General features: G+C 40.9%; 1 protein-coding gene across 3 annotated transcripts in view; it reads left to right on the forward strand.

Moving 5' to 3' along the window:
• STAMBPL1 (STAM binding protein like 1) overlaps positions 1–24063 on the forward strand; it is a 40640-nt gene extending 16577 nt beyond the window's left edge. Inside the window, exons 2-11 of one of the 3 annotated variants that reach the window (XM_074959028.1) lie at positions 4515–4598; positions 5855–6072; positions 7323–7398; positions 8990–9085; positions 10841–11195; positions 11784–11908; positions 13028–13234; positions 15342–15454; positions 18621–18720; positions 23760–24061. In XM_074959028.1, the coding sequence (XP_074815129.1) occupies positions 4515–4598; positions 5855–6072; positions 7323–7398; positions 8990–9085; positions 10841–11195; positions 11784–11908; positions 13028–13234; positions 15342–15454; positions 18621–18720; positions 23760–23816 (1431 nt within the window). In that variant the 3' untranslated portion in view covers positions 23817–24061. Of the gene's footprint in view, positions 1–4511; positions 4599–5854; positions 6073–7322; positions 7399–8989; positions 9086–10840; positions 11196–11783; positions 11909–13027; positions 13235–15341; positions 15455–18620; positions 18721–23759 lie in introns of those variants that run through there. The other 2 variants (XM_074959029.1, XR_012640320.1) reach the window with 2 other exon arrangements.
• The last annotated feature ends 2282 nt before the right edge of the window (positions 24064–26345 follow it).

Below are 26345 nucleotides of genomic sequence, written 5' to 3' on the forward strand. Positions count from 1 at the left end.
AGCCACATTTTTTTATTTGTGCTGTACATGGTATTAGGCATAACATTTGTATCTTTTTACAGTAATTTTTTACAAAAATGTCAAGTTTGTCCTAGTAGTGTATTTACTGTATCAATTTTAAATATTGTTCCACAACCCAAATTGCCTTCTACGTTGGAATCCACAAGGGATTTTTTTAAAATCAAGTGCTTCACTATTTGTACTGACTTTTCTGCTAACCTCTTTTGCTGTATCTTGACATGGTGTGCATACGTGCAGGAGCTTGCTCTTCAAGGCTTTCACAAACACCAGTGCATCATTTGAGGAAGTGTGAGTTTCTGCTGCCACCAGATGTCTCCTCTTAATATGCCTGAATTTGTGATTGAACTTTATTTCTTATTAACACTTCTTTATTTTAAAGAAATTAATGAGGCAAATGTAACCTTTTAACTTTAACTTTTGTACTGCTAGAGTTAGGGCATGCTGGGAAGGTTGGGGCTGCGGAGGTGGGAATTCCTTGATGAGTGTTTGTGCCTCCCCAAAAGAGGAATCTGTCCCAACAGAAACCTTTTCTGGGATGGTGGCAGACAAAGAGCCCATCACTGGTGATCTTCCACAGCCAGCTGCTTCCTGTTTAAGAATGGATTGTGGTGTCATCCAGGAGGAGGGGAACCTCTGCTCTCCTTCAGCAGAGGGTTCCACATGTGAGGCCGACATAAAATGATTTATTGGATGGGGGCAGAGCAGCACTGATTGATTCATTTAGTGGCAGTTGGCATTTTGGTTGGCTCAGTGTTCAGCCCTCAGGAGACTGGGAGCTTTGGGTGACAGGAATGGGTGATACCTGACCAATGAGAGATGGGGCAGTCGGGGGTGTGGCTCAGGGTACCAGTTTGTTTCAGCCTGGCTAGTAGGAGTGGGGAAAGTATTAAAGCTGTGGTGGTACATTGTCACCACTAACCCATGTTGGATTCAGACCAGCAACCTAGTTATGAAAAGATTGTCCTTCTCCTGAACTGGCCACTTCTTTAGTAAACTTTTACATTTTACAAGGCAAAAGATGTTTTTAAAATGAAATTTGATCTATTTTATCACTAAAGCAGATCATTGTAATGCAGATTTTATCTCGGATACATGCCCGTGCAGTTTGTTTTTTTTTAACAGACTTATTGGAGTGTTTCACTTCTTGTTTAAGGTTGGTTGTGTGGGGTGGGGAATACTATTTTTGATCCAAAGTAAATGCTCATTCCTGATATCTATCCTGTATCAGTTTCTCTTCCCCCCCTTCCCTGGTTCCTTAAAGAGTGAACAGTAATGCTTTTGAAAAATAATAGAACTGTAGCAGGGGTAGACTTAAAATTAATAATTAGTTCCTGCATAATAGATGAAATACTGAAGTCCTCGCTCCGGTAAAATGTCTGTTGTCTTCAGTGAGGGATTTCCTAAGTAAGGACTGTTGGGTTCAGGATTTGATCACATTTTATAGATTGAATCTGCAGATACACAGAAAATACAAAATATTGAGCTTGGGACTTGACAGGTAAGTGAAGGAGGGAATGATTTCATACCCTTTGTTTTAACATGAATATATATTGTAGCAAGGTTTGATCCTTCAGAGGCATTTGCTTTCTGTGCCACATGAATCGAAGAAGACTGGATGCTGTCTTTCATGCTGAAGATCAAAAAATACTTCTCCATCTCCACCAAGGGAATCTGTGAGGCTGCAGGGGTAGGAAAGCTTATGAAAATGAGCTCCTTTCCTCCCATTATTTTTGTCCTGATTCTTGATACTGTCCACAGTACTGTAGTTTCAATAGTCTGGCTGAGCTGGGTGGATCTGCATGGAGCTGGCCAAGGGCCCCTTCAGCGCCTGGTCTATGTTAGAGCAAATAGCCTGCTGTGGCCTCAAGGGTCTGTTCTACAAACCAGGAATAGGCAGTGTTGTGGCATTCTCCCTTTCCCAAAATACAGCTCCTGGTGTTGGGCTGTGGGGGGCAGGGGAGGAGGCATAGGACCAATATGCCAGCTCAGCCCCATCCAAAAATTCCCCTTACACCAGGGCAACTTCCAGGTGGTCAGGTAAGCTAGCTTTATGGTCCTTTGGTGCCACCAGGGTAACACTAAAGACCCATAACTGGGTACAGTGACAAAGATATATTTATACAGAGAGAGAGAGAGAGAGAGAGAGATCAGGGCACTGTAAGGATTTACAAGGCTAACTTATGTTAGCCTTGTAAATCCTTACAGTGGCCTGATTTTCCAAGGTGCCAAGCACTCAGCAGCTACCATGGACTTCTTTTTAAGATTTGATTACAGTGCTAGCAGTGGTAAAGACTGAGCCAGGAAACATAACAAAATAACTCTTTTGAAGAATAAATCTGGAGGCCTTAGTGGCTTGTCACTAGGGTTATAAAGCAAACAAACAAAACTCTCACTTAGCTGAGGGCTATTGTGATTGATTGGAAGATGATTAAATTCACTTGTGTAAAATCTGTTCATGTTGAGGTGATCTTTTTTAGTTAACAGAATTCAAAATTTCCCCTGAATAAACTGACTTCTGCATTTGATATCTAGGTTCTGTAAAAGAAAAGGTCCTTCTTTGCAACATATAGCAAAACTTCCTGCTTTATAAAATTTCATGGATTTTTTTTTTTAATGTCGCTCTTTGGATGGAAACACTTCATAGAACAATCATACCTAACTCATTACGGGAACATGGTTTATTCTTGAAAAAGAAATTTCACTACTTATAGTATTCCATGTTAGTATATGGAGCACATTTTCACTGTTACATATAATAGGAGATTCTCACATGAAACAGGAAGCATCATATTATAATCAGGTTTTGTATTTGTGTTTCTAATGCCCTGTCTTGAGAATTTTAATTTGGCTGAAGTTTAGAATCTCTAGAATAGAACCATTTTTGGGGAAGTACATACAACAGTAAATGTGAGTGAACCAAATTTACATTTCAGATCCAGTTTTCAAAGTAGCATTGCAAAAGCATGCAAGTATTTTGCACACATCTGCTTGAAAATTGAGGCCAATTCACAGACTTGTAGCACACCTAGCAATGATTGTAAAAAGAACCAGGGCTGGCAGTGGAAAAACTGGGGATGGACCCAAGCAAGAATATATAGTCAGTAAGACTTATTAGGTAATTATAATGACTGCAACAATGTAGAATTAGTTATATCTAGTCAAAGGGAATAAGTGGATTAGTAAAGGAATTTACAACTAAATCAAGGAGGAAACAAAACAAAAAAGAAAGAAAACTGGCCAGTTAATAACTGAGATGAAATTGTTGACTCTAAAATGGTAAAGATAATGGTTAAAACTAAAGGCTGACCTAATAGATATGATTAGCCTTTAAGAAAAACAAGGAAGAGGCAAAGACAGGAAGTAATGGAGTCGCAGAAAACATAACTACTTATTTCTTTGTAAAAAGATACAGAAAAACAGCCCTAGGGGTTGCTCTAATTTCTGCCAGGGTTCAAACTAGCCTCCAGAGAGGGAGAAGTCCACATTAAGTCTTTGCTGCAACTCCTCTGAGTCTGGGGCTTCTGTGATGAACCAGTCTAGCCTTTAGATGTTTGTAGTGCGCATTTTCTGTATCGTACAAAACCTTTGACATTCAAGACCAATCTTCTAGATTGAGCACTGAAGTGTTGGGAATTAGAGCACCCACCTTCCCAGCTTCAGATTCATATTAAAGTATAACTTAATGAATCATTTCCTTGTCAGAAGCCTTTTTTGCTGATGACCACGGCACTTTCAAATGTTTGCCTTTACTTGTTATTATTTGCCTTTACTGAAGGGTTGTGTTAACTCCTATCTCTTCCATGCTGAGTGCAGTTTTCGATCACTTCTTGCAATTGACCAGTGCTATACATGCTATACAAATAGTGCTAGAAAGGTTTCATATACTTTTAGTTACTAAACATGTAGTTTCCATATTAAGGTAGGACAGTTGCCTGATTTAATTTATAATTCTAGACCTGCTAGAAAAAAGTGCTCAAATTCACACTGTACATAGATACATTTACCATGGCATATGCAGATGGAAAAACAAATGCACTTATTAGTCTCTGAACTTTTGATTTGGACTCTCCCCCTCCTTTGTGTTTGAAAAGTACTAGTTTATCATTTAAATTACAACTTAACAAAATATGAAATCAGTTTATTTTAAAACTACTTAATATACTATTATATACTGAGGTCACCTGTAATAACATGTTTATTAAAATGCATAATTTGACTTGTGTGTGTTGTGTTCGATTTTAAACTGTTATGGTACTTGGCATGGCATAAGAACATAGATGTTTGAAGATATTTTCAGTTAAAATGACTTCATTATCATATTTCATGTTAGCACATGGTGACAATCAGAGTATTTGTACTGAAGTTCCTCTTTGACCAATAAACCATGACTCGCGGGGCTGTGGGGAGGGCAACTTACTGCAAGCACTGAACATTGCATTGATTTTTTTTCCGCCCTCCTCCCCTGTGCCCCCCATTTTGTTTTTTGTGACCAGATGGAGAGATTGAAAAGAAATAGTAATCTTCTTGGTTTGCAGACTGTGGGCAACATGGAACAGCCATTCACTGTTAGTTCATTGGTATGTATTACATTTTGATATTTAATGCTTTGGCATCCAGAGTTTCAAAAAAGCAGCAAACTATCTGATACCACCCACGCTAGTTTAGTTGTGCTGACCACCAGCTCAAGGGTTTTTCCACGTTTCTAACCACCATTCCCTGCTACCGCCCTTATTCTCTGCCCAGCTGCCCCTTCGTATGGAGTGTAGCGAGCTGGAATTTAAATATTTTTTAAATATTATATTGAATACATTTGATTTGTTGGGTTTCTCCCTCTTAGTTACTGTGCACTTCCTCAGGGGTGTGTTTGTATACACATTCTGAATTGAAAGACTGAAGCCTTTAAAATATAATAAGATGAAGCAGTTTCGCAGCAGCAGTTTCATTCAGGAATGTAATCAAAATTATTTTAAATAACGGTATGAAAGAGAAAATGTATTAAACCTTATAGAACATGAGTTCATGGCTTTTCTTGCTGGCTTCTCTTCCTGTCCTGTTAAATAGCTTTAGTTTATTCAGCTGTAAATGAATGCTTTAATCTGTAAAGTTCCATTGAAATGAACTTCTGGTGTGATCCTGCAAATTCTGACTGCTGTTATCAGTTAGGCTACAATTGTAAACATTACCTCCAGTGGTAAGGGCTTGCCTACACTTGAAATGCTACAGCCGCAGCACTGCTGTAGCATTTCCAGTGTAGACACAACCTACGCCAACGGGAGGGCTTCTCCCATTGCTGGAGCTACTCCCAGATTGCTAGGTCAACAGAAGAATTGTTCCATTGACCTAGCACTGTCTGCACTGGGGGTGATGTTAGCATAGCTGCATCTCTCAGAGGTGTGGATTTTTCATGCCCTTAGGAGATGTTGCTGGGCCTGTGTAAGTTCCAAGGGTAGATCAGGCCTAGGTAAAATACTTTAAACGTCTATAAAAATGGGGCACTTTATGGGAATTCATATCTTGGGAAATCTAGGAAACTGCCAAATCAGGCTTATTCTTTTATTTGTTTCACTCTAGTTAATTTAATTTTGTCTTTATCTTGTTTCACAATTTTTGTGTTTGTAATATAATTTATTCATTGTTTTTAATGCCATTGAAGAAGCATGATGAAGTCTTTTCATTGTTACTAACATTTGTGGTTATTTATTGATTGATTTTTATTTAATTAATTTATTGATTTAAATTTAAATTTCCCTCAGTGCCTTGAACAAGGTCATGTGTGAATGGGGTCAGCCATCCAAGGTGAAATGTAACCTGTGATGTGTTGCTTGTTTTTCAGAAAAAGTTAGCAGCTATGCCTGACCACACAGATGTTTCAGTGAGCCCAGAGGAGCGAGTACGTGCCTTAAGCAAGCTTGCCTGTAATATAACAATCAATGAGGATATTACGCCGCGTCGTTACTTTAGATCCGGAGTAGAGATGGAGCGCATGGCATCTGTATATCTGGAGGAAGGAAACCTGGAGAATGCTTTTGTTCTTTATAATAAATTTATAACGTAAGGAATAATCTGTAGTTTTTTTTTACCGTAATGAGTCTGATGGATAGATTGATTTGGTAATTTTGCCCAGCCATCAAACAGACCACAAAAAGAGGGGCTTTTTACTCCCTCATTCTGCTACTCTTCCACACAAGGACGAGACAGAGTCTGTCGCTGAATGAATAAGTCATTGCAAAATGTCCAGTGCATGCTTAGCATGTGATTTTTTTTTTTTTTCAAAAGGTCATAACTCCATCAAATCAAAAGCAGATTTCACTAGAACACTCAGTTACTTCCTAATGGAGAGCTAAGTCCATAGCAGATTTAAACTTTCTAGGGAGACAGTCAGGCTGTAGAACTTTAAAAAAAGTTAAATATATAATAATGGTGGGCTGGGGGGTTTCCCTCACTTTGGTATCCTGTTTGTTTGTTCAGACATTGTTGCATTTGTTTGTTGCTTGTTTTTAAACAAACACATGCAACTTTTGGGAACAGAGAGGGCCAGGAAATTTCCAGTCTTGAAGGTGAACTTTTCAGAAAGCTATGGGTGGCTGTAAACAGAGGTATCCAGTGTGCATCCTACGTGCACAATAGTGATTGATTCTGCCTGTGCTATAAAATAATTTGTTTCACCTTATAGCACAGGTTGGTGTGGTCAGAAGTGGGCTGCAGTAATGCATGTCAGTATGACATGCACGACTTCACATGAAGTCTCTACAGAGACCTCCTCTGTTGGCAGCCTTCTCTCCTCGACTTTTGCCATGTTATCATTATTATTATTTGCATGGCAGTAGCTCGTGAAGGTTGCAATCCATGAACAAACATAGAATAAAGGACATTCACTGGCCTGAAGACCTTAAATAAGACAAGACCTAACAAGTGTGTTCAGAGTGAAAACGGGATGGAAGGACAAGGGTGATGCTGATAAGATCTGGTTACAAAGGCTAGCTTGTGCCCAGCATGGTGATTTCTGGTGCCATGTGTTAGTTAGTCCTGTTATTACCCTTTGCTACTAAAGAACAAGGAAAAGTGCATCCAGCTACAGAAAATAATATTGTGGGGGTTAAGATTTGTGTTATGTAAATCAGTGCTGGAATTTCAGTGACATGGTTTAAACCTGTGAAAGCATAGAAAACTGCTATAAATCAAATTGGAATGCAGTGTTCAACATCTGTGATATGCAAAACTTGTTTTCCTCCCAACATAAAAGCTGTTGTGGATCTTCCTTTGGCTAACAAGGGGGGAAATGTGTGTGTTTAATTTTCTAGCTTATTTGTAGAAAAGCTGCCCAGTCACCGAGACTATCAGCAATGTTCAGTACCAGAAAAACAGGATATCATGAAGGTAGGTTTGCTTTTTCCTGGCATTGCTCTCTCAGTAACTAAATTGTTCTTTCCCCAGAACTAACAAATACGTATGGAACCAACCAAGACTAAGTTCTTATAACTAACTCCATTAGCAACAAAGTTTAATTTCAGTTTACTAACTTGATCATTGCTGGGATTCTAATTGCAACTCCTAAAATGTGAATTAATTGGTATCGCTGAACAGAGCCAATAGTATATGGATTGTTTGACACTTAGTTAAATCTGTTTCTAAAGGATACATATATTTTAAATACCTTAATTTAAAAGCATTTAGGATATTATCCTGCTTCCATTTAAGTGAATGACCCTTGACTTTTGCGTGCCGGAGGGACATTTGGAATTATTAGTGTACTGTATATTATCTGCTTAACATGCGCTGATAAGCCAAAGTATTTTCTGCTTTCTTTAACACTAAAATATGTACTCCATTTCCTTTTAATGTGTTTCCCAATTTCTCCAGTACTATATTGGTTTCATCATTGCTTTAATTAATGGATGAACTTTTTAAATAGTTCCCTCCTCAGTTTAAAACACCTGAAATTATCCATTGATATTCACTGAAATATGGAAAACTGTCTCTTCTAGCAGAACATTGTGCCTCATGCTGCCATTCCACAGTGCATTCCAAGTGATTCCAGAAGGGGACAGCTGCTTTCTGGTGCATGTGTGCTGTGACAGGCAATAGCACCTGTGCACTGGTTTGTATATACTCAGATTCATCTGGCAAAATGCTACACTGATGTTAAATTTTCCAGTTTGAATTATTTAAACACCCCAATAACTACGGGCCCAAGCTATTGAACTCAATAGGAGTACTTATGTGAGTAAAGCTAAGCAAGTATGTAAAGTGCCATGTGATTGAGGTCTACCATTGTAAGTTTAATACATTTAATAGGGTCCCTTTTGAGGCTTGGTCCACATAATTTTCTTCCGATTCTTATTCTGCCTTGGGCCTTAAGTCAGGAAAGCATCCCTATTCAGGAGAGGTGCCCAAGCATGTGCTTAAATTCTGTTAATCAATGGGATTAAGTACATGCTTAAGTACTTTAGTTAAGGTCTTGAAACATGTAATATCAAAGACCCCATTCCTGCAGTGAACTCTCCACAGGCAGAACTCCACATCTGAGTGGAGCCCCACCTAGGCTCATCCCAGATAGCTTGTTGCAGGATCTGGGCCAAAGCTGATCTAAAACCTAGAAACAAACATAATCTGAGCCAGTAATGCCGTTTGTCACATGTCATTTGTGCCTCACAGAGGCATCAGACTGGTTGGAAAAGTGATTTTTCTTTTCTACAAGAAATCTGTTGGCCAGATCTCAGCTGGTGTAAACTGGCATAGCTTCAATGGAGTGTGCCAACTGATAACAGCTACAGACATGGCTTTATGTATTTGACATGCCTGTAATTTAGTATTTTTAACTTTGTTTTGAAATGATTGACTTTTTAAATCTGCATTCCAGCTGATTTTCCTTCCCAGCTAATTTGTTTGTTTGTTTGTTTCAAAGGCAGGAAATCAGTTTTACATTTTTTTTAATTTCTCCTCCCCTTCCCCCGCCCCTTCCCAAAAGAAACTGAAAGAGGTTGCATTTCCAAGGACAGATGAATTGAAGAAGGATCTTTTAAAGAAATATAACGCAGAATACCAAGAATATATGCAAGACAAAGTAAGTCTTATCTGAATTCACATTTAATTTTTAAAGCATTATTCATATGAATGTTTACTGATTTAATCAGTTAGTTATAAATATTACATAATCAACATTCAAATAAAAAAGCAGTTGTATGAGAAAAACATCTAAATTTTACTATTGTTTAGGCACTATTAGAAACTGCGTCTTTTGAGCGTCTAATAAAGCATCCGATGCAGTGAGCTGTAGCTCACGAAAGCTTATGCTCCAATAAATTGGTTAGTCTCTAAGGTGCCACAAGTCCTCCTTTTCTTTTTAATAAAGCAGTGTATTTGAAAATAAATGGTGTAGATGTGTGGTTATTTAGAAATAAATATGTAAATATTTTAGCATTTACTTAATAGAAATGCTTAATGTCTTTATCTATTGTAAAAAAAAGCCTCTATTGCAGGTTGGTACAGTTTGGTTAATGCTATTTTATTTGATAAATTCAGATACTGTACTAATGAGTATTTGAATTGGCCCATTTTCCCTGAAGAAAAAGCAAAATTAGACCACAACACAACTAGTATTCCCTTGAACTCAGACATCCATCAAGGCATTGTGAAAGGTACAAAATTAGGCTAGGTTGTGGTTGACTCCTGGGTGTATTTAAGTAACTATTAAGGGCTGCATAGTCATATTCCCACTTTGTGTAATAAAGTCACTGAGAGTAGGATTTGTAGTTCAAAAGCTTGTAATGGAAAGAGGTAGAGGAAGTAAGGAACACTGTTCCTTCTCCCACAGAGCGTCTCCTGGAATTTGGAACAAGAATCCGTGTTCCCATTTATGATTTGTTTGCGAGGTTTTGTTTTGTTTTGTTTGTTGGTTATTGATTAAGTATCTATATTTTAACTGGCTTCTGACAGTTTGTGTTGCTATCTCTTTAACAGAAGTGGTGAAGGAATGTTGGAACCTGAAGGTTCCCTGCAGTTTGTGGAATAGCAGTTGGTGTTGGGCAGCTGGAGGGAGATGAGAGTACAGTGAGGACTTACTGTGACCGAGAGAGAACAATAAGTAGTGTGGAAAAATCCATACAATGCAAGGTTAAGGGCTGATCTCCACTGAAAACTTACATTGGCATAGCTCCACACCCCTGAGAGACGTTTGATGATCTATCGCCTGGTGTAGACAGTACTAGTCAACGGAAGAATTCTTCCATCAGCATAGCAACTGCCTCTTGGGGAGGTGGATTAACTGCTGCGATGGGAGAACCCCCCCTGTCATTGTAGTGAGTGTCTGTGCAGCAGTTTAAGTGTAGACATACCCGGAAGCAGTCCAAGGGAAATTGAAGTAAGTGAAGAAAGGAAAAGGGCAGGAGAAGGTATGAGGGAGAGAACTGTGCTGTGAAATCCACTTGAAGATAAATTAGTCGTTGATGACAAAGACTTGTTTGTGCCCTCTCCCTTTACTCCCCTATTCTTAAAATGACTTTTTTAGACTATAATTATTTCTGCTAAAATATAAGGGGGTCAAGGGCAAATACTATTAATACTGAGGTAAATGCATAATGTATCAGGGGTGTGCAGAATGGGAGATCTCTGTCCTCTACCCCTAAGTACATCGTGTTTATTATTTTAGAGCACTTCTGTGGGCACAATTGTATTGGGCAATGTGGATAACGTATTCCAAACAGTGTCATTATTGTCTGATAATAACTGGTTAATCAGTTTGCTAGCTTTCCCCTCATGATTTTGTGACTCTTTTAACATCGTCTAAAGGATCTGACCACTTTATTTACATACTTTGCAGAACAAGTGTAAAGCTGAATTCTTAAAGAAACTGGAGCAGCAGAGGCTGATAGAAGCAGAAAAGAAGAGAATTGCACAGATGCGACAACAGCAGCTTGAAACGGAGCAGTTTCAGTTCTTTGAAGATCAGCTTAAGAAGCAAGAACTAGCCCGAGATCAGAAAATTAAAGAGAATATGGTTATGTCTGAGCAGATTGATGGAAGTGTGTTGTCTTGCATTTCTATGCATCAGAATAACTCCTTATCTACCACATTTTCTGAGAAAGCCAGTAAGAGTGGTGCCTCTGTTTCTGCTGGACAATCTCCTCCAGTAAACCAGGCCTTAAAGCCAGCAGCCACTTTAAGCACTGTTCAGAGTAAGTGTTCAGTGGAGCTGTAATGCTCCTCTGCATCTCCTAACATACTATATTATATCGACCTGCATGTGTGTATTTCATTGTAGCTTTCTCTGACGTGGAGGACCAAATGTTCCTGGAATGTTTGTGTGTCTGTACACTACCCTTTGTTTTCTCACCTAAAATGGATACGTACATCTGAGATTACCCATTTCACACCTACAAGTTCCTAGACCTGCAGACTACAGGCCCAATTGTTTCCATTGAATGAAATGGGAATTTTGCCATTAACTCCATGGGAGCAGGCCCAGGCCCACTGTGGTTGCATTTTTAGAGTTCTTCTGAAAATTTGGACCAGGAAGTAGTGCTAGTTCACTGCCTTAGTGAATGCAATCCAGTTAAGATTCTGTATTCTTTGATGTACATTTAATAGAAGAAAGGTTATGCTCTGTAAAGTTCTATATTATTCTGACAAAAACTTCTTTGTGGCAAGTATGGCACTCCCTATGTAAGTCAGTTCAGTTGATCTCTTAACTGTGTAAACCTGTTACATTAGAAAATTTTGCACTGAAGACTAAATTATAAATGCCCTTTCTCCTCGTTTATTAGATCAAATGGCTGAAGCACTCCGAGGTGTAGTTTTACCCACAGATCTTTGTCACAAATTTCTGCTGCTAGCAGAGGCAAATACAGTAAGAGGAATAGAGACATGTGGAATTCTCTGCGGAAAACTGGTACAGTTGAACCTTCACATTTGTACGGGGAAGGCATTTTTGATAGTACTGTATTTTCCTGTAATGAACTGATATCAAAGCAAAAACAGATCTGAAGTGCAAGGGCTAGTCTACACTACCTTGCTACATTGGCACAGCTGCACCGATGCAACTGCACCGCTGTAACGCACCTGGTGAAGATACACTGTTGACGGGAGAGCGCTCTTCCATCAGCATAATTACTCCACCTCAACGAGAGGTGAAATCTGTGTTGGCAGGAGAATGTCACTCAGGTGGGTGGCTTTTTCACACCCCTGAGTGACATAACATACATTGACTTAAGCAGTAGTAGAGACAAGCCTTCCGTGTGTAATGTAAGTAACTTTATAAAATAATCTTATGGATCTGTTAGGCTATCTTATTGAATTGTGGTCTGCTGTTTGCATTGTTACAGACCTATTTGATCTTAATTCTCCATAGTTATTGTGGTCATGTACTGTTATTAAGCTGTACACTTAACCTCCATTACAGGATTTTTCAAGAACATTCCCTGGTATTCATCAAACAAAATGAGGTTTAGTTACAGGAAAACTGGATATTAAAAATGTTAGAAGCTATTGGTGGGTGTTATCAAATTCTAAAAAAATCCACCACTGTCAGCAAATAAAACAAAAATCACTGCTGTTTGTTTTTATCTATATCCTAGATAATGTTTAGTGGTCAATTAGCTAACTTTCCAGCAGTACTTAATTATCAGATTGTTCCCAGAGCAGTGGGGATAGCACCACTGATGCTGATACACAGACATGCAAGAACAAAGAAGTTCAAAGTGGATATCAAAGTGCATTAGACACACATAAAAACAAGAATAATAAAAACAGGGAAGCATGTTGTGTTTCCAAGCTTCAAAGAAAGTAATCGTATTTTTACATCTCTTGCTTTCATTCTTAACAGACATCATCTCTTTTTTAAATATTTTTCTGTGCATACACATTTCAAATACGTTTGTTGCTTCTCTGTCTATTGCTGTGATGAAATACTGGCCAGATTCTTAGCTAGTGTAAACTGGCATAGTTTAATTGAACTCAGTGGGACTACTGCAACTTATAGCAGCTGAGGATCTGACCCTTTTCTCCTCAGATTCATGTTCAGCATTTGTTCATTAGAAGACCATTAATTCAAGTCATCTTCCTACCATGTGTTTTACAGACACATAATGAATTTACTATTACCCATGTAATAGTGCCAAAGCAGTCTGCAGGACCGGATTACTGCGACATGGAGAATGTGGAAGAATTATTCAGCGTTCAGGATCAACACGCTCTCCTCACTTTGGGTTGGATCCATGTACGTATGCCTTGTGGATGTTGACTTCTCTGTATTGGCTAGATAGGATATACAGAACGAGCACTGGAAAACCCAGTTTAAAGAAATAATTCGCATGATTTAAACTAATTTTCTCTCTCAATTTTTGTGCTGGTGACCTAATTTGACATAAATGTCATCCCCTGATACAAGCTGTTCTTTATTTCTAGAAAGCTGTAAAGTGTTTCATTGATACAGTTGGCCCAGTTTTGCCCATGCAACTTCTATTCAAGACGATAGGAGCTGTCTGTCTGTTGGCAGAATTTGGCCCAAAATTCTTTCTCACATACACCTCATTCAATACCATTTACATGTCTGACATGTAGCCTCAAAAAGGAAAAGAGCCAGAGACTTCATGAAGTCCACTATGACTTTGCTATTGATTTTATATGGAATTCACTCAGCTGCTACAGTGATGGACAGCAATTTAAAATCCTAATGTATACAAGATAGAATTCAGTGCAGAATTTCGCCCATTTGTATTAGATACACCTCGTTTCTAAAACCATTACTTGTAGGTTTTCAAACTGCAGTTTGGATCAAGCAGTTTTGAGCATTGAGAGTTTATTCCAGGCATGGTGAGAAGGAAGAGTTGTGAAATAAATATTAAAAAGTAGAGTACTTGACTGAGTATGTTACATAATTTTCTTTAAAAATCAATAGTGAAGATTTTTTTTAGGATAGGAAATGTGACAAAAAGAAACCTGCTTGCAAAAGAAACTTGAGGCTCTGTTTTGTTAGACGATTTTAGATTTTTTTTCTATTGCAAATTTGGCTAATCTTGTAGTCCATGAAATTATAAAATGAAACACTAAACATAAATATGTGTAGAAATGAGTAAATCAGCTCAAACGTGAACTTCCAAGACTTAGTGCATTAATGACTAAGATCATAAATGGTGAAGTAATGCCTGACCTCGCTGGAGTTCAGGGGGCTGATTCTGATCTCACCTATGCCACTGTAAATCGGGAATAACTCCTCTGAAAGGCAGAGCATCTGAGATCAGAATTGCACCCCAGATATATAAATCACCAATTTGTATAGCTGGTCAGGAATTTTTTTTCTATACTTTTTTGTTGTTGGAAAGTACTGACTTGTCAAAACTGAAACTTCTTGGGGAATGGTCGGTTCTGATGAATTTCCCATTTTGAAAAAATTTTAAATCAAAGTTTTTTAAAGTTTTTGAAACATTCCACTTTGACTTTTTCTAAGAAAAGTTCAGTTTTTCCTTTTGGAGTAACTTTTTGTTTAGAAATTTTAATTTATAGTATAAAAATTGTTAAATGGAAACAAAACATTTTGAAATATCAAAACAAAACATTTCAGTTGAACTGAACTGAATAATTTTGGTGAGTTGCAGTTCTCAAACATTTTTGAGATTTCAATTTTTGGTCCTGATTTGGGTCAGGATTTTTTTTTTTTTAATTTGAAAATTTTCCTGGGACAGGAAAATGGTTTACTGGGGCCACACAGCTCTGTCAATTTCATATTAAATCCATGTTTGTATTGGAACCAAAGACAGTGATGTAATGTGAACACCATGTAAAATTTCAACCTGCTTCATGCTTCCATTTTCTTATAGGTGTTGATTCACTTTTTACCGTCTAGTGACAGTTACTTTCAATTATGTTCTAATTTTTACTTTCTACTTGATATGGATGGTGTATGATCCCACTCTTAGGGATTTTGGACAATTAATTTAAGTCCTTTGATCTCGGTCTGCCATCTTATTATACCCACACTTGCCTTTTCAATCTAGATTTGTTTCCTTTCATAAGAACATTAATCTGATATTCAGAAGAGTTTAAAATTGTTTTTGTAAGCCTTCATACACCTGGCATTAGGGATTTACTCCTGACACTGTAGCGTTTAGCTTTTGCATTGTTGAGTCATTCATGAAAATTATCCTCAGAGGTATGTTGTGCCATGGAAAAGTTAAGGTTTAGTAGCAAATAATAAAAACTGAATCTGGGGAAAATGCTAACACCTTCTCTTGTTACAAAATCCTGTTTCTTCTTGAATGGATTTTTGACCTTGACTTGACTAAGAAATACTTTCACTATGCAGAGCTTTCCCTTTCTTTTTGTAGACGCATCCAACACAAACTGCATTCTTATCCAGTGTTGATCTTCATACTCATTGTTCTTATCAGCTAATGTTACCAGAGGCTATTGCAATTGTTTGTTCACCAAAACATAATGAGTGAGTTCTGTTTTTTCTAAGTAATGTTTAGCTCTCTCTCCCAGCCTGCTATCTTAAAACTAGATCACCTGCAAAACAGCATCTGAATGTCAGCTAAGGTGAAGGAGATAAAAGGTTGTCGTATATATGTGTGGGTTTTTTTCCTTGTGTTCTAAATTGATCGTGGCTTGCATTCCAGTAAGCCTGTGTGTGCAATGTTATTTGACGTCACCTTGTCTCATATTTAATTTTAAAATTCTGTAAATGGTGATGCTCCACTCCACTTGGTAGGTGTGACTGCATTTGACTGTGGTAGTTCTAGGCTTCATGGATCTCATTGTCAGGTGTCTCTCAGAATCCAAACTGCACTCTTCTAAGTGAAGAAGGTGTAAATGGTGTAGGTTTTTTAGCTTGTTCTTAGTGGAAAACACTGACGTGATGGGAGGTTAGAGATAAGTCACGCTTTATATTAAGGTTCTGTTTTACCAATGGTTTATAAAGTGCAAATAAATGACTAAAAGCTGTTTACAGTACATTTGTTACAGGCCAAATTTGTAAAGGTATGTTAGCATTGCTCTTCTCAGCGTTACAGGGCCTAAGATCTGGATTCACAAGGGGTTAGGCATTGCAATGTTGAGTGTTGCAACATGTAACTCCATGGTGCCCGGCCCCCTAGTGGAATTCAGAGACCAAAGTTGGATATCCAGGCTCCCCAGGAGATGAATTAAGCATTAAGAAAGGGATTCTCAGAAGCCAGCAAACTGAGCTGGGAGCCACCTAAGACACCCAGGAGTGAAATACAAAAGAAAGGGCAGGGCTCAGGGCCCAGATCCACCTGCAGCTGGCCTGTGCCAGCAGGGCTTGGGCTAAGAGGCTGTTTAAGTACAGTGTAGACGTTTGGGCTTGGGCTCAGGCTGCAGCCCAGGCTCTGGGACTCTCCTACCTCACAGGTTCCTAGAGCCTGGGCTGTAGCCTGAGCCCGAACTTCTACACCACAATTAAATAGCCCCTTAGCCTGAGCTCCAGGAGCCTGAGTCAGCTGGCACAGGTCAGCTGCAGATGGCTAATTGCAGAGTATATGTACTCTTGGGTGCCAGAGGCTCCTGTCTGTGCTCCAGATTCACAGGCTTGACCCCTCTCCTGGAATTAGGTGCCTAAGAATAGTCAGCCTTTTCTAGCAAAAACAAGAGTAAGAACCTTCCTACCCCCGCTGATGATGGTTCATACCCAAAGGTTAGGGTGTTCACTTGGGATGTGGGAGACCTGTTTTCTAATCCCTGCTCTGCCTGATGTGGAGTAGGTCTCCCATGTTCCAGGTGCATGTCGTAACCAAGTTATTTGGTATTCTAGGGCCCCCTTAGAAACAGCATGAGTGCAAGAGACTGAGACTATGTATCCCAATGATTAGGGCACACACCTGGGATGTTGGACAGTCAATTTCAAGTCCCTGCTCCAATGAATATGTAATTATTTATACAAAGTATAACAGCTCCAACAGGAGCCATTGAGTGATACCTGCCTCAGAATAAAGTGAAGTTTAGGGCACTCCCTTTTGAGGTGGGAGAGCTGGGTTCAAGTTCCTGTTCCAAATCAGGCCGAGTGGGGATTGCAACCTGGGTCTCCCACATCCTAGGGGAATAACCTAATCTCTGAGCTATGGGGTATTCTGGGGCACCCATGTATGCCAGCCAGTCCTGAAAATTCCTGGCTGTCTTTTGTGCAAGTTGAGTATATTGTAGCACACCTACCGAATTGGGCCCTGCAAGTGAGATAGGCAGGGGAACACGTAGTTTGAGAATCCCACCAGCCAGGGCTCAGGCAGGAGCAGCTTGTGAGCTGTGGGGTGCCTTCAGGATTTAGGAGTCTTGGAACATGCCTACCAGCAGAAATGAAGGTACCTTCAGGTCAGTGGTGGTTTTGTGAATGCCAGTGGTACCTAACTGTTGAACTTAGGTGCCTAACTTCCTCTATAGGCACCTGTGTCCCCTTAGTGAATCTAACCCTTAGGAAATACTGGGTGGAGCAATGCCTACATGATTTTAAAAAGGCATATGGAGCAGGTCAATAGATTGTTTGTAATCGTGGCTTATAAACATCTATAATACCTTCTACTGCTATGCTTGTAACATCTGTTGCACATCTTACTCATGTCTGTAACATTGATTAATCTGTTATTAACCCTTTATAAACAATTCATAAATAGAATCTTAAAGTGTGACCATGATAAAAAAGCACATGTATGTAATCACTAGCAATACAGTTGTACCCAGGAGCTGCATGTTATCTTAACTCACAGCGGCTAAAGGAATGCAACCAGCATACACATTCTGTCTCCACATAGCCCCTACATGTGGTAAAGGTATAGCTCCCTGGAACCCCCGTGCAAAGCTGCCCCGTACAAGAAGCATCGCTGGCTATGATGGCTTCTGCGGTCCAGAAGTGGCAGTAACAACCTGGAACATGGCTGTGCTGTGACCTGGGTAGTGGAGGGTAGGCAGGATTCTGTTTCTCCCCCTTTCCCTTCTCCTCCAGTACATGTAGTAGGGCCGCACACCACACCAGTCTGCATGGGCTTTGGGCAGGGGATAAGACTTGGTCTTTCATTATTCTCCTCAGACTTACAAAAGTAATAGTCTTCAGCAAAAGTTTGTACAGCAAATGTGAAACGATGGGCCCAAAGCCTTCTGTAACAATCTTTCTAACTCAGTACTCAAAGGAGCAGCTGTTCCTCACCTGAGTAGTACTGCTGACTTCAGTGGGACTACTCATGTGAGTAGGGACTAATCATTGAGTAAGAGTTTATATAGGACCAGCCCCTCCACTTGTATTTCTGATGGTCTGTTTTTTATTCAGTTTTAGGAACATTAATCAAAGTGAATTGATTTTTAGTCAGGTGACTCTTTGTTCTTCTGTAGAATTTCTTTTTTACTAGTAATAAAGACTCAAAGCAGAGTATAGATCAACTCTATCTGGCAGGATATTTTCTACTTCATAGACTCATAGCTTTTAATGCCAGAAGGGACCATTTTATTATCTTATCTGATTTCCTGTACATAAGAGACCATTAAATTTCACCCACTTACTCTGTATTGAACCCAGTAACTTGTGTTTGATTGACTAATGCTTGTTTGAACCAAGTTCTTTTAATGCTACAAACCTTAAGTGAATTTTGTTCTTTGCTTTCCAGCACTGGGATCTTCAGACTTACTAATGCTGGCATGCTTGAAGTTTCTGCTTGTAAAAAGAAGGGGTTTCACCCACACACTAAGGAGCCTAGACTATTTAACGTAGGTATATTACTTTTAAAATATTCTTAACATATTCCAAAAAAATAGTCAAAGATGTGATCATTGTAATCATCTAGTGAGACCTCCTGTATAATATAGGCCATAGCACTTCCCAGAATTAACTCCTGTTTGAACCAGAGCATATCTTCCAGAAAAATATCAGTCCCTTCAAATTCTCACCAGTGCCTGTGCTGCAAGCAAAAGTTATATCAGCATTAGGTTGGGTTTCTCTGTATTTTTATTTTCATATCTTTGGGCCATGTATAGTTCATGATCCTTTCCTAACTGACAGGTGCATTCCTGATGCCTCCTTCTGTCACCTGTAAAATGATGTTTGTTTATGTTAAATAGAATTGTGCTAAAATGTAAGTAGAGAACTTAAATTTAGGCTTGACGATAATGAGGCCTGGTAAATTGTGGGTGAAGTAAAGTGATATAGCTTAGAGGGAAGTTAAGACATAACCTCAGGTCATGTTGTAAACATGTTTGGTTCTAACTGGTTTTAACAAGAGTTTTGGATGTTTTGGAAGCATATTATCTACAGTGATAGTTATTGGAATGGCATTTATGCAGATGTTAATTAAAGATACTGTTTAGTATTAAATAGCCCATGAGAGAATAGAAGGTATTTTAAATATGATAGTAGAAATATAGATATGGTAAAAGGCAGGTTTAATGCTGATTAATTAAGGGATGTTATTGTAAGTCAGAGGTGGGCAAACTATGGCCCGCGGGCCACATCTGGCTCACGGGACTGTCCTGCTTGGCCCCTGAGCTCCCGGCCTGGGAGGCTAGCCCCTGGCCCCTCTCCCACTGTTTCCCCTCCCACGTAGCCACACTGCCGCACGGGCAGCAGGGCTGCGAGCTCCTGCCTCTCTGAGCGGCATGGTAAGGGGGCGGCAGTGGGTGGGGTTATGTAGGGGGTCCCAGGGGGCAGTCAGGGGACAGGGTGCAGGGGGTGGTTGGATGAGGCGGAGGTTCTGGGGCAGTCAGGGGTCGGGGAAGGGGGTGGGGGTTGGATAGGGTGTGGGAATCCCGGGGGGTTGGCACGGGTGTGGATTGGTCGGGGCAGTCAGGGGACAGGGAGCGGGGGGGGTTGGATAGGGGGTGGGATCCCGGGGGGGCGGTTTGGGGCGGGGGGGGTCCCAGGAGGGACAGTCAGGGGACAAGGAGCAGAGGGGGTTGGATGGGTCGAAGCTTCTGAGGGGGACAGTCAGGGGGTGAGAAGTGGGAGGGGGCAAATGGGGGCGGGGGCCAGGCTGTTTGGGGGGCACAGCCATCTCTACCCTGCCCTCCATACAGTTTTGCACCCCAGTGTGGCCCTCAGGCCAAAAAGTTTGCCCACCCATGTTGTAAGTGATTATAAAAAAGGGTAGCACACTAACTTTTAAACTAGCACACTCATTTACCATCATGGTACGGTTAATGGAAGGATTATACACCCATTCTTCTTATTCAGGGACTGATCACCCCTGGATGAACTCTTTCAGCTTGGAATGTGAATATAACTGCAGTGTATAGTTTCATCATAATTCGTGTTTGCTTTAACCAACTATTCTATTTTAAATAAAATCTTTCATTCTATGACTCTGTTCCCCATAAAACTAATTTATCTGTAACCACAGCAGAGAGAGAAACCTAAAGAAATTAATTTGGTTATTGAGATTATTTCTATGTAAAATGTAAAACAAAGGTTACACTTCTTATCACTACTTGAGTGGCAGTAACCAGTAAATGTTATGAACAGCTCTCTGTCTAACTTGAGAAATATAATATCGGCCAGAAAAGCAGCTTTCCCACATTAGGATGTCTGAGTGCTCCCTAAGCATGGAAAATATACTCCTGTTGTCCTTCTTAACAGCTGGTCAGTAGTCCCGTGCCAAGAGAAAAAGGGCCAGAGAATTCCCACAGAAGTTTTCCATGACCACTTGAAGAGATTTTTTTTCCTAACAAAGAATCACAACTGACTTCCCCAGCTGTGATGTCCAATAAAGCTGCAGAGCTAACAGCTAGCCACCATGAAGGATAATTTTCTCTATTGAACCTCTGCTTCCTTTCACCCTTTCCACCAGCCTCTCAGAAGCCATTCCAGTAACCACAAAGTAGTTTTCCAGTTAGTCTGGTGGTCAAAGGTTCTAGTGTGCTCTTTACATGGCTAAAGGGTTTATAATGAGAATCTGTGACTGAACAGGTAAATAGTCATTAATGATTATTAGAAATGTCAGTCCGTTGTTTGAAATAAAGGCAATGTTCCTCCTCTTGGCAGAGTTCACAAATATGGAAACAGGGCTACTGGAGTGTTAGCCACAATTGATAAATCAGAGCAAAGACTTGCTGCACGTAGAGGTACAGCCTCTCCCTTGGGGAGTGGGAGTGGAATACAAACACTGGAACCCAAGCCCTAGTTTCCTTTCGGGTGGGAGTTTCAAAAGTTGACCATGAGCCTAACTCTGCCCCTGTTGACGTTAATGGTAGGTTTACCATTCGTTCCCATGGGACCCGTGTTAGGCAAATGCCGAACACTTTTGAAAATCCCACCCCAGATTGTTTTGGCTCTCGTTACACTGGCTCTTACTACTGAACTTTACAACCATGTTTTGAAAAGGCAATCCCAGGCTACTTAGCTCACTTCCTTCTCTGTACAAGGCACCAAGTACACAACTGCTATCACGAAGCATGGAGATATTACATGTCGCATCAGAGTCCAACATCGCTCACCCTGCCTTCCAGTGTTACAAGTCTGTCCTATGTTTCAAGTCTCTGTCTTCCATTGTGGGTGTGTCTGCTGGTTTAGCCTTCTCCTCTGACTCTCAAGTATTAAAGCTGATCTATACCATTATAAAATCCTCCTGTCAAGCTGCCAGGAGCATGAGTACCAACGTCAGGACAGACTTAAGAAGCAGGGCACACATCAGAAATTGGTTGTGAGTTCTATACTTAGATTTCACCAGCCGAGGATCAAGTGTGAATGCTTCAGCCCTTAACATGGAGTCAGAGACAGTCCCTTTGGGTACTCCTATCTATCCTGTCACTCAGGTAAGCTTGCCTTTGTGAGAGATGGTTCCTTACACCAAAAATAACAACATTCAGGTTACCCCAAGTCAACTGCACTAATGATCCTATACAAAGACAATGCGTGTAGCCAATCTTGTAATAAATTAACCAAAGATTTATTAATTAAGAAAAAGAAATGTTATTTACAAGGTTAAAGCAGGTAAACATACACACATAAATGAGTTAGTCTTAGGTTCCAGAAGGGTAAGAAAAGCTGCTGTAATATATGTCCTTTAGGGCTAATCCAGGCCAAGCACTGGGCCGCTCTTGCTTACGCTAAAAAATGATTGCCCTTCATAGTTCAAGCACAGTCAAGATAATTTCTTCTTGACAGGGATTTATTCCCCTTCCCCAAAATTCAAGCTGATGGGCTGTGCTCATGCATGCCTCCTCTTCATGGATGTGGAGGGGAGCAATCCACAAAGTCTTGTCCACTGATGTTGCACAATGGTTCAGCTGGTGTCTATGGGCCGCCTTTTGCTGGGCAGAAGATGACATCTCTTGTGATGAACTAGTATTTCACACTTGTTAATGCTTCTCTTCTGCCTCTGGGGGCTTGAGTTCCATAGCAATTGCTTCTGTAGTTACAAAGCAAACATTTAAATATTACCTTAAATGGGGAATACAGCTATTGTGAGTGAGATGAATTCAGGCAGCAACTTATGAGCATTTCATAGAGGCTAAACGCATTTTTCTAAATCTACACCTATTTTAACAATATTAACACACAGGTTAGCAAGACTGCTTTCCTGCTATGCATTTGTCAGTGTTCAGTGAGATCTAGGGGGCCTTGGCATGAGCTGGCACCTAGTCTGCCAGTGTCACACTCTCTTGAACCAGAACATAATGGTAAGCCTGTTTTGAATCCAGTTTATGGCCAACAGTGTTCTGCTGTTTCCAAACATAATCTAGCCCTAAATGATTGAATATATTTTTAAGCAAAATCTGGAGTGAACTGTAGGGATCAGAGGAAACTCCAGCGGCATTTTGCCTGAAATACCCCCAAAAGGCACCGGTCCGTCTCTGCTTCCCCTATATCAGCTGAAAATTCTGACAAATCTTAAACTAGCTCAGTTTGGCTGGCTGGGGCATTACTGGGGCGGGAGTATGGTTAATGCTCTGCCCACCTGTTCCAGATGGGGAACAGTGGGCACCCAGCTCCCCCTTTTCCCTGCATATCCAGCCAACCTACAGGCAGCCTATTCCGATACATAACTGAGAGTGCAAGAGTATAGCCTGTGTCAAAAAATCTAACCCTTCAGCACTATTCTCTTTAAAGAACACATAGCCAGTTTTGCATGTATAGTCACTTTTCTGTTAAACTTTCAGTCCATTCTTGCAAAGTTAGCCCTGTACTTGTTAACAGGCAAACCTGGGAGCCAATAAAACTTGTGCCTATATAAAACAGGCTCAAAACTTAAGAGGAAGCCTCAAACCACATAATCTCATTGGAGTCCAGCCCAGTTTGGTAGTGAATAAAAGTGGCTGCCACCTAATGGGTGCTTGTGGCCTATAGGAAATGATTTGTGGGTTTTAGGTCTGTGGATATGACAAGCCTCCAAAACCATCCTGACAACACTGGTTGACACTCTTATTAGCAATCTCAGCAAAGACCTCAAGATGTGAATCCAGATAACGTCAGAACTACCCGTTTTGCCATGGTGGTAGAGGATGAGGAACGTTGGCAGAGCAGTATGAGAGAATTTGCAGTGCTACTGCCAGTGGCCTACTGTTCTATTGCGAAATGGAGAATGTTGGTATCTAGGGCTGTTACTCAGCACCTCAGAAAGTACTGGGAACACTGAAGTAACTTTTTTGTCGCTGTCATATAGAAGAAAGCAGAAAGAACATACAGGGTATGGAATAGCTCTTTTATGATTTGGATTGGAACTGGAGCTGGTGCTCCTGCAGTTTTGCCTGACGTTCAAATGATCTATTCCCTTCAGCGGCTGCTGTCAGTGAATAATGGTTGATTTCTTTTACAGACCTGTAAACATGTAGTTGGGACAGAAACAAAAATAACTGTGCTGGATCTGAGGTGATGCTGATGGAAGATAAATGGCCTACCAAACAGATGCCACATGGAGAAAAATGGCTGCCGGATTTTCCAATGATGTTTTTCAGCAATTACTGATGTTTTATATTTATACATTTTAGATTTAATGGTTTGATATTTATTGTTCTTGCCATTTTCAAGTTATTTTGTTCTGTCAAGACAGAGTTCACAGTGAAATAAAACAAAATCTGTACATGTATCTGAATAATATGATACAACAATAAAGTGAGCTTCAAACAACAACACTGGTAAAACTGACTGTTAAGTTCCCTGTCATCAGCTATTTTCTGTGCAACAGATTTTTCAACAATGGTGTTCTAGAACCCGGGCCTTTCACAGGCCGTCGAACACAGTCAGCTGAGGTATTCAGCTTGTATGGTCTAGGGATTGACTAGGTCAGATGTACTCCCGTAGCTGACGAAGCAGTCTTCTGGGCCTGTTAGGAGTCCCAACCTGACTTTTGAGGCAGCTAAGAGACGGGTCTGGAGGTTGAGGTGCGGAAGGAGAATACAAAATAATCTGCTCCTCTCAGAGTCCTACTCAGAAGCTGTTCTGAGAATCGAGATGGCCCTGCCCCTTCCGCAATGCTTCATACTAACATTTATATTCCAGTACCAACCACCTTGGAGCCTGTCATGGGAAAATTGGCCCCTTTCAGGGGAGTCATGGCCCAGTCTGCCAGTGACTGACTGCCTTTTGCTGACCCACCTGGGAGTCACTGACTACACCAGTTTGCTGAGTATAAGGGTTAATTATTAGAAAACAAGTGCCTGGATCGAATAAAGGTTACCGGAGCTCAGTTAGAGGGAGATTTCCAAGGAAACAAGAGACACCTGTGAAGGGGAGCTCTTATAAGGGCAGAGCGGGGAGCATAGAGGGTGAATTCCTGTCGGCAGAGGATATGTCTATGCTGTCATAAACACCCCGGGGCTGACCCATCATTTGGGCTGGGATAGTAGGGCATGTAAAAGTTCAGTGCAGCTGGTTGGGCTCATGCTGGAGGCTTGGCTCTGTGGCTCTCCCCAGTTGTAGGGTCTTAGAGCCCAGGCTCCATCCTGAGCCTGAAAATCTACACTGCAGTTACAGCCCTGCATGCCCAACCCCATGAACCCACATCAGCTGAGACAGCCTGCTGTGGGTGGTTTTTTTTGCAGCTTAGCCATCCCCAGAGAGCTTGCTGGGGTGCACCCCAGCCTGCAGCAACTAGAAAAGCTGCTTGTAGAGAAGGGAGACGCACAGAGGCAGGGCTGAAATTGTCAGCCCAAGGTGGTCCCCTAGACAGTGTCAGGAGGCTGAGAGATGCTGCCACACGGAACAGCAGCTATTGACAGTCCACCACAGATGCGTGACGCCAAAGAAGGACTCTACCCACGTACAGACCTGTCTCCAGGGTCAAAGGCCTGAGTCAAGAGGAGCCAGATGGGGCAGGGCCTGGAGAGAGGAGCACAGTGGACTCATGTGGGACAGACAGAATTAAGACTGCCACGGTCTCCCGTGTAAAATGGTCTAGCTATCAATCAATGAGCCCCCTCCAAAAGGGGGCACTCACATTATTTAAAGGTCTTTATACCCCATGTGAGGGGAAATCAAGGCAGTGCTTGTCTGTGGTGTCACACCTAACCACCAAGGGGGACTCCAGGATGGCCTGCCTTATGATAGAGTTCATTGTGCTAAATGCTGTACAAACATAGTGACAGCCCCTGTCCCAGACAGGTTAGACCTAACAGCTGGAAGAGACTAACAGTGGGTCCGGTAGGCAAGGGGGCATGCAGGTTAGCAACAATAGAAAGTAATCTGGATCCATGAGTGAGAGAGAGAGCACGTTAGTCACTCAGTGCATGCCACGGTTCTGTTTGATGATGGGCTTTGCAAAAAACAAAACAACAACAAAAAAGATGTGCCCTTTAAGGACCACGTGTTATGGAGTTATTGTTCCCAACTTCATTGTAAGGCCCAGTTATAGGTGCTCCCTGGCACTTGCTGAGAAATGTAGTCACCAGTATCTGACACACTCAGTATGTACGGTCCTGGGACAAGGTTGAGGCGGTACCGTCTTTTATTGGACCACCTTGTGTTGGTGAGAGCGCCACGCTTTTGAGCTTACACAGGGGCGTGACCTGAAGACAAGCTCTGCGTCAGCTTGAAAGGCTCTCTTGCGCCCCAGTAGAAGGTGGGCCAATAAAAGCCACACCTCACCCACCTTGCCTTACTAATAGCCTGAGATCGCCACAGCTATTTAATACCCCTGCATAGGCACTTTCCTGACAGCGTCACTGACTCAGGCTTGAGAGTCCTCAGATCCAGTGAGAATAAAATTGGTAAACTTTTATTCCATTATCTAAAACAATAGTCAAAAATCAGCAGCAAATAAAATTCACCAAAAGGAAATGGAGAACCACCCATCATTTTAGCTGTTCAGAGTGCGAGCCCAAGGAAATGTTATGCAATTAACCTATATTGCTTGCTGTAGAGGTAGCCAAAAATCACAGCACTAATGTAATAATGCTGCTGTCAG

The sequence above is a fragment of the Natator depressus genome, chromosome 7, assembly GCF_965152275.1.
Source record: "Natator depressus isolate rNatDep1 chromosome 7, rNatDep2.hap1, whole genome shotgun sequence".
In the NCBI taxonomy this organism is placed as follows: domain Eukaryota; kingdom Metazoa; phylum Chordata; order Testudines; family Cheloniidae; genus Natator; species Natator depressus.